Consider the following 14,972-nt stretch of genomic DNA (forward strand, 5'->3'; position numbering starts at 1 on the left):
TCAACCATATAAGAAAGCTCTGCATCACACTGGCCTTTATGTGACTTCAGAAAGAAAGAAGCCTTTGCTCAAAAAGTATAATCTGAAAACACATCTGGAGTTTCAAATCAATCAATCAGATTTATTTATAAAGCCCTTTTTACATCAGCAGTTGTCACAAAGTGCTTTTACAAAACACCTGGCCTTAAACAACCAAGGAGCAAACAACAGTAGTGTTAAATTTCAGTGGCTAGGAAAAACTCCCTAAGAAGGCCGAAATTTAGGAAGAGGGGTGACCAGTCGTCTTCTGGCTGTGCCGGGTGAACATATTAAGAGTATAATTGTAATAATTAATAAATGCATGTGGGTCGGAAGCATGACCAGATGGACAAGGAAAGGGAAAACATGGGGGAGGGGGAGGTGTCAGCACACTAGCAGCTGAAATCATCAGGTATCATCTGGATCTGCAATACAACCAGGAGGACTTTGGACAGGGACAGCAACGGGTATTTCAAGCCAGGTACTCCGCAGGTGTGGGCCAAGACCTCATGTCCTCCTAAGTTCAAAACAAGAGGAGACTGGGAAAATTCAGAAAATGCATTCCTCATATCAACAAGGATTTATAGTGGAGAAGGAGAACTTAGTGGAGAATGAGAACTGACCCTACTCCCCCAGCACAATAATATAGTAGCGTAAAACCTTGGGACTGAGACGGGGGGTCCGGCGACAATGTGGCCCTATCTGGGGGAGGCCCCGGACAGAGCCCATCAGGCAGGAAATCAATCCACCCACATTGCCAAGCATCAACCAAAGGGACACCCACCAACCGCAAACACCCTGAAAAAGGTGTTTGCCAGAAAGCATGAGAGTGACACAGCTGCGATGTGGGAAAGGGTTTTCAGGTGTATTTAGATAGAATATACCGGCCAAAATAAATGCTTTTTATCCCTACAATGAAGAATGGTGGTGGCAGCATTATGATGTGGGGACGATTCCTGTGGGGAAAAATGGATAGGGGAGACTAGAAGGAAATACTACCAGAGAACCCGCTTCAGTCCACTGAAAAAAAATAGCTTTGGAAGAAATTCACCTTTCAGCAGGATAATGATACCACGCACAAGGGGAAACCAACATGTGGCCCTAGAACAAAAAAGCGAATGTCCTGCATTGGCACAGGGAAAGTTTTGATCTCAATAACATGAAAATGTGTAATACTATTTAAAAATTGCACTCCATAAGCATTGTCCAATCAAACTTAACAACCTGCAGCAAATCTGCCAAGAAGAAAGGGACACATATTTTTAGAAACTGTGCAAAGCTGATCCCTAAGGTGCTGTTATTGCAGCAAAGGGTGACTCTACCTACTATTAATCGGTCAGGTTTGAATACTTATACAAGCAACATATTTAAGTTATTTTGTTTTTACATATATTTCCCATACTGTGACTATATACAGTACATATTTACAGTGCTGTGAAAAGTTTTAAAAACAGCTGAGAAAATGTTTAAAGCCATTCCTCTGTGCAGCGTTTATTTCATTGTAGAAACACAAATTGATGCAAAGAAAAGTACAAAGAACTTATTGTGTTGTCCAAAAGGTAATTGATTCTGTAACTTGTGAGATCCAGAAGTTGTGTCTCTAATGGACAGCATTTGTCATATCTTTGAGGGACAGAAGGAAATCCAGTGAAGCGCTTGCTCAGCATCTGGCTCTAAATTACACGGTTTGACCGTGAAAAGTCTTACAAGAAATGGTCAACTTTGACTGATTGAAAATGTATTTATCCATTAGCCCAATAAATCTGATTCACAAAATTAAACAGCCACTCATGTTTCCCTTAACCATTTCCACAACATTACTGGTTATCGGTCTTTCAAATATTGAATAGGTACAAGCATGTTAGTGGTGAGCCATTAATTCAAAAGATTAGAAATAGATTTTGTACCTACTGAATGTTTGGAAGCCCTGTAACTGATAATGTTGTAGAAAATGTGTATGGGCAAAGAACGGTTTAACTTCCCACACCAGAATATCTGAAAAGGGGGACTGAGCATGTAAATCCTAATTGCATTATGTTCCTTGCGTCAACAGACTTTTCACCTTGTCATACTCAAACCATTGACCTTTCGGTTTACTAGCTCAGCACTGTAACCGCTAGGCTACCTGTCATCCTACAACTCTGATTAGAGGTTCCGGCTTTACCTGCTCTTGTGGTACACAGACCTTAGTTTTAGCCCAGTACCGTAGGTGGGGACTGGCTCTTACTCTGTACAATACGTTTTTCAGGGGTTATTCCATACAAACATTTGCTGCCACAACATTTGAAAGTTGTATGTGATCCTTTCCAGGTGTTCTTTGATGGGGTTTGACCTGAACCGTCACTGGCAGGAGCCGTCACTCTGGGCCCATCCCACGCTCTACGCTGTGAAACAGCTCATTGTCCAGCTCAGCCAAGACCCAGTGAGTCCCAGCCTCAAAGCTTTTAAAACATTCAACTTTCCATCCACTGTTCAACTAAGCAGCCCAGTCAAGGCTCAGACCTGGACTGTGGTGGTCAGCTTGTAGCTACGAATGAGCGCTTTTGGTTTCTCTGCCGCCTGTGATGCTCCCAAAGTACTTTCAACACCTCTACTGCAGTGTATTCACTTGCTGAATTTCAGACATTGTAGTTTGTACAGTGTATGTTATTTACCCTAAATCACACTATGTATAATCTAACACTGAAAAGCCTGAGTGGCTTTCCAACATGCAATTGTTAGGGGAGAAACAGAAGCTATGAGTAGCAAAATAATAACCCTGCAAAAATAGGAACTGTGAACTATAAAGATGATTAGAATTCATGGAACAATTTCATGGGGGTTGATACATGTTTAGTTAGGGCAAATCAAATCTGACATTTTGAAGTTGAAATGACAAACTTTAGATTGCCCTATTTACCTCAAATACAATAGCCCACTAGTTGGCCTTTCCTGCTGTTCAGGACAATTCCTGTACCGACAGCAAGATCAAATTAAGATATACCCTTTGTATATAAAACACCTGAGTGGAAGCTTGAACTCTGTTCTGAACTCTCCAGTTTACAGCTTAGTTCAGCATGTTGTACACTCCTACGGTTGATAACTGTAAAGAGATGTGCTCTGGGATTGATACTCAGCAGCTTTCCATTAAATATACGTCTCTGGGAAATTAGATTGTACTGAGGGGCCAATGTCTGTAACTCTGCATACAGCTTGCACTTTCTTTGTTAGAGGACCATACCCTTGTGTTTTATTTTTCTGGCTTCATGTTAATTATAAGTGGAAACGCAGGTTGTTAGATTACTAAAGGTCAGAGACTGTCCTGGGAATCATCTGCCCTTTCCTACACATTCTAATCCTGATAAGACAAGGGGCCGTTCTGCTGAGCAAAGGGGCGCGGCTCTCAGCTTAACCTTTTCCCCCGGCGCTGACATGCTGATCGATGGGCCTCCTTCAGGGCAGAGTGATCCACTCATGTCCCTCACACTGAAAACATCCAAACGCACACCCGGCCAGACACACAGGTACACACTATCTTTTCTTCTCTCTTTCTCTCTCTCTCACTGTCTGACTCTATCCTTCCCACGCACGCACGCACACACACACACACACACACACACACTTCCATTTGCATTCTCTTTCATACTTGCAGACATAGCCTACATTGTTTTCCTCCAGTCTCACTCCAATGCACTCCAACTCCCATAGAGAACCTCATGCACATGTACGGTAGCTCTGTGAGCCACTGGCTGACAGAGAGAGAGAGAGAGGGATAGAGTCGGTGCCTGACTGCTGCCCACATGTGTAATTATGATTACACTGGCTGATCCAGTGGCTGGAAGGAGAACTCTCTTTAAGCCCCATTCTGTGAACCCCCCAGCACCCCTCCAACCCTTCAGCATTACATCCATCCATACAGGACAATCCCGACCAGGGCCGTGTGCCCGCATCAGTTCAGTCCCACTCCCTCCCCTCAGTCCCCTGGCCTGACTATGGCTGACTGCTCCTGTCACACTGTGGATGAAGCCTGGGCTGCCTCTCCTCCAACTAATCACATCAGACACAGCACTCAGATTTGGGGCTCCCAGATGCCAGGGCCTGTGCCAGCCCTGTGGCCGAGGGTCTGGCCCTCCACCCACCGCTGTCTCACGCTGTGCACCATCCACTAATGAGGCTAAGGGGCCGTGGTCTGAGGACAGCAGCAGGAGATCAGTGCCGGGGCTAACATGTTACTCTTTATTTGTCCACTTCTCTCCAGCTGGCAAGGGATTCCAAGCTGTCACCGGCCATTTGACTCCTGAAGAATGTCAGAGCGAAGCCATTTCTCCAGCTTTAGGAAAGGGCTCAGTGACCGTCAGACTGCAACATTTATTTCATACTTTTTAGTAATACAGTAAATCCAGTAGTGTTTTTTTGTTGGAAAAGTCAAATTTTTAATATTTCTTTCATTAGAGACATATCCTTCTTTCTGTATCTTTCCTGATAGTTGAAAGTAAGCATGATTGCTTACTTTCAACTAACTAGGGAGACATTTGGGTTCCAATTAGTACCCATATGTAACCTGGAACGATTCATTTGTGTGTGTAAGTTAATATAATGTTATGTTGCTTCAAGGTTTTATGAACAATAACCATAAATATTTATAGCTGAGATTGTAAATGAACTCTGAATTCATATGAATGCAAGAACATCCAAACCCATTTTATCAAGTCCTGTCATTTAACATTTACATCTGAAAAAGAAAATGGCAGTGTCACAGGTGCGAGAAAATACAGTCTGTTTCCTTAAGCTCCTCTGTGTTTGTTTAAAAAAAGGAAAAGAGTGAAGAAACAAATGGGCCGATCTCCTACATAAAGTGATGATTTTCCAGGCCATTTATCAAAAGAAAATAATTATTTTTGATTGGCATTTCTGACCTTTAATATTAGGAAATTAATTTTCGATCTGAAACAAACGCATTAAGTCCTGTCATACCGGTTAGATGAATATTGCACCTTGAACGTCCCTCTTCCTTCTGGCAGTTTTTTTTTTCCTGTGGGGAGTCTTTATGTGGGGTATTCAGCACGCTTGGGGGAGATGCTCTTTCCATCTGTCTGTTCATATGTCCTCTGGTGTCATCGGCCCATTTCTTATAAATTTCTGAGATTTACGGCCAATTTGTCCCCATCATTACTCCTCCTTTTCAATTCTTCAATTGCCTCTCCGCTTTGACTGTCTGGCTCTAACAGGCAAAGAACAAGGAAATGGCACCTCAGAGGTACTCATTTGGAGGTTCTCTGGATTTTATGCTCTTTGTCCTAAAGATGGTTTTTTTCAGGTTACACAGTGCGTGACACAGCGGGAGCAAAGATACACCTAACAGACCCAGGGTGTGTGGAAAAGATTGAGAGGTGAGGTTGACTGAGGTTGAGATGGTGCCTGTGGCCAGTTGAAAAGGCTGTTGTTTTTCCTGGCACACACGGTTTCCAGACAGATGCAGCTGCTTCTGAAGCACTAACAGCTCTGTTGCAAAGGGCTGTCTGAGTGGCTGTTCAGCTTGATTACAAGTCACCTCTGTGTTAAAAAGGTCCAAATATGTCCATCAATTTGTCTGTGGCAGAAAGACAATGAGGGGTTACAGGATTCAGAACTGCCACGTGTTCTCCCGGCAGCACACCTGGACTCGCCCACCACTCTGACCGCACTGACTGTTTCTGCTCTCCAGCGTTGCACATATTCTTATACCATAGGTTTTATTTGACATTAAAAAACCCACACGCCCTGGTAGTTGGAATACTAATTCAGCGTGTTCAGCTATATGGAAATAATGTTAGCAAAGAGCAAATGTTACATTAACTTCCACTAAATGTGGCTTGAGTTTGGCTAAGTGCTGGGTGAGAGAATCAACTACTAGTCTGTAATCCTGCTTAAATCAGCACAATATTTTCTGTATGAAGATAAGCAAACCGTTTACGGCCCTTAATGGCCCAGACTAATTAAAATGCAGCAGATAAGTAGTTGTCTGACAAAATTCTTTTGACCTTCTAAAGCAACACCAGTTCACTTGAAGTTGAGCCTAAGTCCTTTGATTGAAATCTAAGGAGCTTCAGCCCTAACACGTCTTCCTGTTTATTAATTTGCTACGCGTCTGTATTCAGGTTGTCTTTTGACTTTCATTCTATAGATTTCTTAATTGTCTCTAATTGCTTGATCAGAATTTTAAATGAACAATTCTCTTGGTCAAAGTGGATTGTTAATGAAACAATCAATCACTACTCCAGCAACGCAGACTTGTCTGGCTGTGATTGACAGGGCATTAGGAGACCGTTATTTTGGTCCTCAGTTGACAATGCTGGCTAGATTAGGCGTCACTGTATTTTTGTAATTCCATTGTCCTTGATATGGACAAGAGTCCCAAGTAATGCCTTGTTTAGAGATCGGGAGATGCGGTTGGAAATTCACTTTGGCTTCCCGTATTTGAATCTTTTCGGTAATTTCATAGCCAACCACTGGAGCGCGGCCATTCAAGTGACCTAGCACCGTGCAAAGATTTCATTTCGATTCTTAATCACGTTGTTAACAGAGGCGAGCCAACCCTGCCATTGAAGCTCAGAGCATCCTGCACAATTACATACAGTAACCTATCATTTGAGCTGTGCTTTAACAAGGGTCTGTTAAAAAAAAAAAAAAAAAAGGAAGGGTAAAAAAAGAGGTAGGGTCTGTAAAATAAAAAAATCCACCGGGTTGTTCAAAAGTCCCAACATCCTCCACCCCCCTCCCTTTAGCTGGGTGAGTGCTGCCGATTAGAGGGCTTTCTGCCTCTATTAGACCCTGGGAACTCCTTCAACAGCCTGATGGAGCTGCCTTAATGGCGACTACGTTTTGCTTTCTTTTTATATTTATATTTATTTTTTTTGTTTCCCCCTCTTTCTCTTGGGCTCCATCCATCAGGCTGCCAGAGCCTGCTGCCGGCCCACTCCCAGCCACAATATTTCACAGCCAGCCATCAGAGCAGCTGACAGCACCGCGCTCGCCAGGAAATTGCTTTGGCTGTGAGCAGAATTTCAAGCATTGCACCCCCCCTTTTCCCTCTTCGTCTCCATCCCTCCCCACCGCCTGACGACCCCCGGGAAACGAGGTGCGTTTTGGAATGTGTAATGAGAGGAGAAAGGGAGAGAGGAAAGAAAGAGAGAGAGAAAGTGGGAAATAAAGAAGAAGGGGAAGGAGAGAGGAAGCAGGTAGTGCTGGGCAGGGTTGAAGAGTAAGGGGTCAAGGCCAGTAAGAGTGAGAGAGGAACCATTACGCCTGTTTCACTATGTACACGGTTAGAGAGACTTTGAGAAATACAGAGCTTTATAGACTGGCTACAGTAGTATGGGATTGGCACTGAATCATATTTTACAATTCTCAAATTGATAACGTGACTGAGCTGTTTTCCCCACTGTCTATCATTGGTGATTTTCAGAAAACAAATAATTTTTGTAATATTTTAACAATTTGGGCAACACTTATTTAGAGCGACTCGCCGTGCATTCATCTTCAGATAACTAGATAGGACAACCAAACAACCTATAATAGTTGGTCAATTTTACTCAAAGTTGTCAGCTCATTTAGTGCTAGATAGAAAATAACAAATAAATAACATGCAAAAATGTGTTTTATTCACCAAAATGCAATGCTGGGTAGTCTTAAAAAAGGGTGTGTTTCAGATGTTTTAAGGAAGGGATCCCGTAGATGTAAAGGGTTCTACCATTTGGGTACCAGGACAGATAAGAGGTGGCACAGTGGGAGTTAGGATTTGAGCATAGCCTAAATTAAGGTAGGGGCAGTTGAGTGTGTGGAGGAGTTGGCAAAGTTGTACTTGGGTTTGCTGGCACAAAAAGGGAGACCAACCAACCGTAGTCCATCGTTGAGATGGGAGTGAGACACTATGGAATTGTCAACCAAGAAGCAGAGGTTTTGGAGTTGACAAATCTTCCCCCAGAGGAAGAGCAGCTCCATCATGTTGAGGATTAGCTTGAGGTACTGGGTCAACATCATGCAGAAATGTGTGCCAGTCATTCAACAATGTATGTTGCCACATGAGTGTTGGAAGGGGGTAAGGAGTCATTAGTTGAATGTCATCCTCATAGAAATGATAGGAGAGGATATGAACAAGTGAGGAGTGGAGATGCCTGGGGGTTTCCCCTGCTTGGAGGATGCAAGCCAAGTGTGTGCCGAGCCTGAGACGCCCAGTCCTGAGAGGCTGGAAAGGAGGATCCGATGGGGGCAGGTTGTTAGTAACAGGACATCACTAGTTGGAGTGTAGTTTTCTGGGGAGTAGGGAAAACAAGTTCTGTGTGTGAGGGAGCAGTGGACTCAAAAAGCTGAGGGAAGGAGGTGCTGATATCATTGCTTTTCAAACTGGTTGATTAAGTTATTCCTAGGGAAGATGTATGGGAGGAGTTTGCACACAAGGAATTTAGCTTATTAAGGTGTCAAAGACATTACAAAAGTCAACCGACAACAGCTGACAACTATGTTAAGCTTGAATGAACAAGTGATATTGACCATCTTGGAGAATTGAGTAGCCCTGTGCCACCACCAGCAAAACCATACTATCTGTCTGTCAATAGCATAACATACATCAGGAATTCAAATCTGGACATCGATGGCAGTTCCACTCCATCTTTTCATTGCAACCCTCTAATCAGGGACGTATTCAGACCTGAGACAACAGGTGGGTCCAGTTAATAATGAGGTAGAACAGAACACCTGCAGGCTCCAGACCTCGTAGGGTGAGATTTGAATACCCCTGACATATATTTTATAGTCAAATGAAGGGAGAGAGCAGATGGAGTAGCTTTTATTTTTCGCTCACACCCAAAAGTCAAGGGACTGAAGGGCAGCATAGACAGATGAAACTCGGCCTTACAGCAGATTGACAATTCCAAACAGACACCAGGAGCTCCACGTGGTTTGTGCTGTGAGGGACTACAAGATTAGAAATGTTTCAGCCGCGGGATGAGTTGACATCTGGCTAGAAGGTTCCAAATTAGATCACAAATTATAAAAATAAATAGTGAAGTGAGAGAGTGGTGTTGAGCCTTGCTGTCTTTATTACCTCTAAAAACTCTGAAGAAAAGCTCACTAAGACCTGTCATTGTTTCATTTGGGCACGATACTGCCCCTTGACAATAATGTTGATCAAGCTGAAAAAACAGTAATTGCTGATTCCTTTGCAGAGAAGAAACTACTCAAAATAGGCACTAAAATAATTACAAATGACCCTGCCCCTTGATCCTAGTTGATCTTTCAGCAATTAGCTAGCCGCAATTTATGAGCAGTCAGCAGTTCACACATCAGGCTGTCTACTGAAAGATGAACTACTTAAAGTAGAATGCCCTAGTTAGTAAAAGACAAGTCACATAACTATAGATTGAAGCATATTATATGTATAAAATATTCAGATGTTTAGCATTTTTATGGACAGAATTTCTAGGCGCAGCCAGGGGCCGGAGGGTGTCAGGTTTGGGGACCACACAATTTCGTCTCTGCTCTTTGCGGATGATGTTGTTGTGTTGGCCCCTTCAAGCCAGGACCTTCAGCATGCACTGGGACGGTTTGCAGCCGAGAGTGAAGCGGTTGGGATGAAAATCAGTACCTCCAAACCCAAGGCCATGGTCCTCTGTCGGAAAAGGGTGGCTTGCCCACTTCAGGTTGGTGGAGAATTCCTGCCTCAAGTGAAGGAGTTTAAGTATCTAGGGGTCTTGTTCACGAGTGAGGGAAGGATGGAACGGGAGATTGACAGACAGATCGGTGCAGCTTCTGCAGTAATACGGTCAATGTATCGGTCTGTCGTGGTGAAGAAAGAGCTGAAGCTCTCGATTTACCGGTCAATCTACGTTCCTACTCTCAACTATGGTCATGAGTTTTGGGTCATGACTGAAAGGACAAGATCCCGGATACAGGCGGCCGAAATGAGCTTTCTCCGCAGGGTGGCCGGGCGATCCCTTAGAGATAGGGTGAGAAGCTCGGTCACCCGGGAGGAGCTCAGAGTAGAGCTGCTGCTCCTGCACATCGAGAGGGGTCAGCTGAGATGGCTTGGGCATCTGTTCCGGATGCCTCCGGGACGCCTTCCCGGGAAGGTGTTCCGGGCCCGTCCCACCGGGAGGAGATACCGGGGAAGACCTAGGACACGCTGGAGGGACTATGTCTCCCGACTGGCCTGGGAACGCCTCGGTGTCCCCCGGAAGAGCTAGAGGAAGTCTGGGCATCTCTTCTTAGACCGGCCCCGGATAAGCCGAAGAAGATGGATGGATGGATGTTTAGCATTTGGTCCCATATTCCTAGAGGATTTGATAGGAACCCATCTACAATGACTACATCAAGCGTGTGACTTTACAGACATTTTGTTGGTTCATTATAGAAGTTTGAGCCCAATTTTAATTAGTGCTAAATCATTTGAAGAAGTTTATTGTAAATAAGTAAGTATTTAAATACACGTCTACATTCATCTGGATACTACCATGACATAAGTGACAATAATAAATAATGACAGCGTTTTAGAGGTTTAAAATCAGCCAAGGGTAAAATGTATTGCTCAAGGACATGCTACCATAATAAATAAATAGAAATATACAGTTCCTGTTAATATTATGTTTGCATGTCCTTCGTGTGGCGGCTGTTTCATATGGTGTTTTATTCTGAGCTCCTCAGTTGTGTGGGAAGGAGTGTAGCTACAAGACCTGATTGTTTGAGTAAAGCATGATTGTGTGTGGGCTGGCCTAGAGGGCTCTCCCCAGCCAGTCTCCTCTGTGTGGGGGAGCGTCACCTGGTCTCTCCTCTCTTCAGCTCTGTCCCAGAGCTCCACGTGGGATCAGAATTGGGCTTTCTCCCACTATCTTCTTCCAGCTAACCCTGTCCCTGTGGGAGGTGTGCCATCCCCTCTGTGGATTTCTGACACCTCTGAAAGTAGATTATTATTATTTTTTTGCTTTTCTTCAGATGGCACCCCCAACGATGCTGTAGCCCTCCCCAGGAAGCTGCCCTCCAAAGGCAGACAAAGCGTTTGTTACACAGCTTGGTCGTTTCTGTTGTACCGCTTGTTTTGTGGCTAAGTAGATTATATTGCTTTTGTGAAAGATGTTGTCAAGGAGTCTCCGTCAAATCGGGAACTTTACATACAGAGGGAGAATGGCACAGACTTGGGGATTGTTAAACGCTGTGTATTCGTCGGCTGTGCTCACTATCCTTGACACCTCTGCACTGTGCCTCTTTCGTCTCCCTCGTCTGTTTTTGTGTGTTTGTTTTTGTCTGTCTGCGGCGTATGCAGAAGGTGGGTCTGGAATTCTACATTGACGTGCACGCCCACTCCACCATGATGAATGGCTTCATGTACGGGAACGTGTTTGAGGAGGAGGAGAGAGTGCAGAGACAGGCCGTGTTCCCTCGCCTGCTATGCAACAACGCCGCTGACTTCTCCTTTGTGAGTTCTGCACGCCGGATTTCACTGAGAAAACATCTGCATTATCTCAGTTCTCCCTGGTCAGAACATATCAAACCCAAATCAACAATAGAACTGGTGCAGAAAGCAGACACAGGCAGCTAGCTAGTTGGGTATGCTATCCTATATACTGTGTGACCCACACAGTGTTGACTGACATCCGTCTTACAGCTGGGTTTTCCGTTTCCCTCTCAACCATCCAGCCGTACTGACCTTCCGCCCTCAGCCAATGTGACATTTTACAGGGGTGCCAGTTACATATAGCTAGAAGAATAACCTTTTCTGTGCAGTGACACATTCACCGCTCTCACAGACTTTCCTCACCTGGAAGGTCTTTCAAAACCAAAACTTATTTTAGCCATGCAACATACAAACAGTGGCACAGATGGTTATTTATTACGCCGGCTCAAATAAAGAGCTAACCTTTTAGTTTGAGAGTATACAGCATTGTGTGTGTGTGTGTGTCCGTCCTATTGGGGTGTGTAAAGTACTGTTGACAGCTGGCCAGAAGTCATGTCCCTTTACTCTGGATCTCTTTCCTGCTCATTCAGCTCTGCCCAAAGCACATACAAAGAAGCCAATGAGTTCTACCAGTAGTGAAAGCCTGCATTTAAGTAACAGGGGTCAAGTTCAATTTAATTGAGTGCAATGGAAAGTCTAAATTGAATTGATTATGTATTACACTGAAGCTGAATGAAAATACAGTGTTCTCCATGTGTATTTGGACAGTGAATTTAACATTGACTCTGTACCCTAGCATTTTTGATTTAAGATTAAATGTTTCCTTTTACAGCAACAACACATAATAATAATGTTTTCACAAAAGGAAAGCAGTTATAAATCCACTCCCCCAGTTTGAAGTCATGAGCACAGCAAATAAAGAAATTCATATACATTAACATGCATTAAGGTAGTCCAAAGTTTAATATTTGTGTGGCCAAAAATATTGGGCCTGCAAAAGTTGCTGGTTTTAATTTCTCAGGCCACAAGGTAAAAATATTCTGTTCTCAAGCAAAGCACTTAACCTTAATTGTAAGTGGCTATAGGTAAGTGTGCTAAATGCCTAGAAAGTTTACTTCAATCAATCAATAAAATGTATTTATAAAGCCCTTTTTACATCAGCAGTTGTCACAAAGTGCTTTTACAAAACACCCAGCCTTATACCCCAAGGTGCAAACAACAACAGTGTTGAGAGGACCCAGACTCAGAGGGGTGACCAGTCCTCTTCTGGCTGTGCCGGGTGAACATATTAAGAGTACAAGTTGTAATAATTAATAAATGCATGTGGGCTGAGACCAGAGTCTATTTAGACCTATTCCAGGTTGAAAGCATGACCATATGAACAAGGACAGGAACAACCCTGGGGGGGGACACCCTACTCCCCCAGCACAATAATATACCAGCGTAAGACCTTAGGACTGAGACAGGGGGGTCTGGCGACACTGTGACCCTATCTGGGGGAGGCCTCGGACAGAGCCCATCAGGCGGGAAATCAATCCACCCACATTGCCAAGCATCAACCAAAGGGGGGGACACCAACCGAAACCACCCTGAAAAAGGGGTTTTGGCAGAAAGCATGAGAGAGACACAGCTGCGATGTGGGAATGGGTTTTCAGGTGTATTCAGATAGAATGTATAGGCCAAAATAAATGCTTTTTGTGGGGGGGTCAGCAGAGTGGCAGCTGAAATCATCAGGTCTCATCTTGATCTGCAACACCACCAGGAAGACTTTGGACAGGGACAGCAACGAGTCCTTCAAGCCAGGTACTTCGGAGGTGTGGGCCAAGACCTCATGTCCTCCTAAGTTTAAAACAGGGCAGGAGACAGGGAACATTTTAGAAATAAATCCTTAGATCTACAAGGATTTATAGTTGAGAAGGAGAACTGACCGTACTCCCACAGTACAATAATATAGCAGCGTTAGACCATGGGGCTGAGACAGGGGTGTCCATTGACACTGTGGCCCTATCCGGGGGAGGCCCCAGACACGGCCCAACAGGCAGGAAATCAATCCACCTACATGCTTTGTCATATGCATAACGACAACTCTACAATGCGTTCTTACAGTTGCAAAATCACCAAAACACAACAAACATTGCTTCCCGTGTAACTCACTTGGTTTGTGTGACGCTTGAAATGCCAGTGTTGTTGGTTCAATTCCTTGAAATGCCAGTGTTGTTGGTTCAATTCCCTGAAATGCCAGTGTTGTTGGTTCAATTCCTTGAAATGCCAGTGTTGTTGGTTCAATTCCCTGAAATGCCAGTGTTGTTGGTTCAATTCCTTGAAATGCCAGTGTTGTTGGTTCAATTCCCTGAAATGCCAGTGTTTGTTGGTTCAATTCCCACATGTTGGCCAGTATGAACACACTATGAAAATGTATGAAAAATACATGCTGTAAATCAGCTAAAAGAAGTAAAAAAATATATAACATACGGTATGTACCTTCTTAATGTTGGTACACTGGTAGAATATTCTCTGCATTCTTAATGTTAATTACAGTCACTCACGTGCTTCCTCCCCCCAGTCCAACACATCGTTCAACCGTGACATGGTGAAGGCTGGCACCGGGAGGCGCTTCCTAGGTGGCCTGCTGGATGACACGTCCTACTGCTACACCCTGGAGGTGTCCTTCTACAGCTACATGGCAGCCGGGAGCACCGCGCCCGTACCCTACACCGAGGACACTTGTATCCTTTCTCACATTGACCTGGTAAGGACACGCAGGGTAGCCTAGTGGTTAGAGCATCTGACCAGTAACCCAAAGTTCATCCTGGTCCCGGAAAAAGGCAGCTTGCCCAAATTACTCTGGTAGTTGACAATGCGTTCAGAGTCGTACCTGGTAAAATAAGGTTCCCCTGGGGACTCTGGTCTCACCAGCTGGCTGTTCGAGGAGGGACGGAGGAGACAGAGATGGTACTTATGCACAGTTCATTTTCCTCATGTGACAGTTCCTCTCCGACCTTCAGGGCTTCACGCCACAAAGAAAGATGTATAAGGTGTTGGAGTGGATTAATGGTTACATCTATACACCCTGTCCATCCATAGTAGGGAAAGAGAGCCAACCGGAGCAGAAGGAGCTGGGCAACTGCAACCTGCAGCACTGATTGGTTAAGCAGATATTGAGTGGGATGTTCTGTCCCAGGAAAGACAATCCTGTGTAAACTGTTCACCTCCTGTTGTAAGAAAGGCTTGTGCTGCTGTGCCAGAAAAACGACGGTGTACCAACGGTAACAGTGTTCAACGTGTTTGTGGACAACGAAGCATGTCACAAACAACATGTACAATCTCTCCCTTAAAGCCTGGCCTGCGCGCAGCGACTGGGTGCCGTGGGCAGATTGAATTTGTGTCCTTTTTGAGGGAGATACCCCAGAGTATAACATTTCTGATTCTCCAAATCAATGCTGCTCCTGAGTAGACAAAAGGCAGCCCAGTGCAGCTGTCTGGCCTCTGTGAAAATGATCTGGGCCGTGTCTGTACACCAGGCAACAGAACAGGCGTCTGTAGACCCCAG

General features: G+C 44.4%; 1 protein-coding gene across 3 annotated transcripts in view; it reads left to right on the forward strand.

Moving 5' to 3' along the window:
• The window catches only part of agbl4 (ATP/GTP binding protein-like 4), a 386,899-nt gene that overhangs the window by 362,268 nt on the left and 9,659 nt on the right, over positions 1-14,972 (forward strand). For 2 of the 3 annotated variants that reach the window (XM_013135077.3, XM_013135078.3), the window contains 3 exons: positions 2,329-2,440; positions 11,291-11,443; positions 13,986-14,148. In XM_013135077.3, the coding sequence (XP_012990531.3) occupies positions 2,329-2,440; positions 11,291-11,443; positions 13,986-14,148 (428 nt within the window). The remainder of the gene's footprint in view (positions 1-2,328; positions 2,441-11,290; positions 11,444-13,985; positions 14,149-14,972) is intronic. The other variant, XM_020049097.2, reaches the window with a different exon arrangement.

This window comes from Esox lucius, chromosome 8 (genome assembly GCF_011004845.1).
Source record: "Esox lucius isolate fEsoLuc1 chromosome 8, fEsoLuc1.pri, whole genome shotgun sequence".
In the NCBI taxonomy this organism is placed as follows: domain Eukaryota; kingdom Metazoa; phylum Chordata; class Actinopteri; order Esociformes; family Esocidae; genus Esox; species Esox lucius.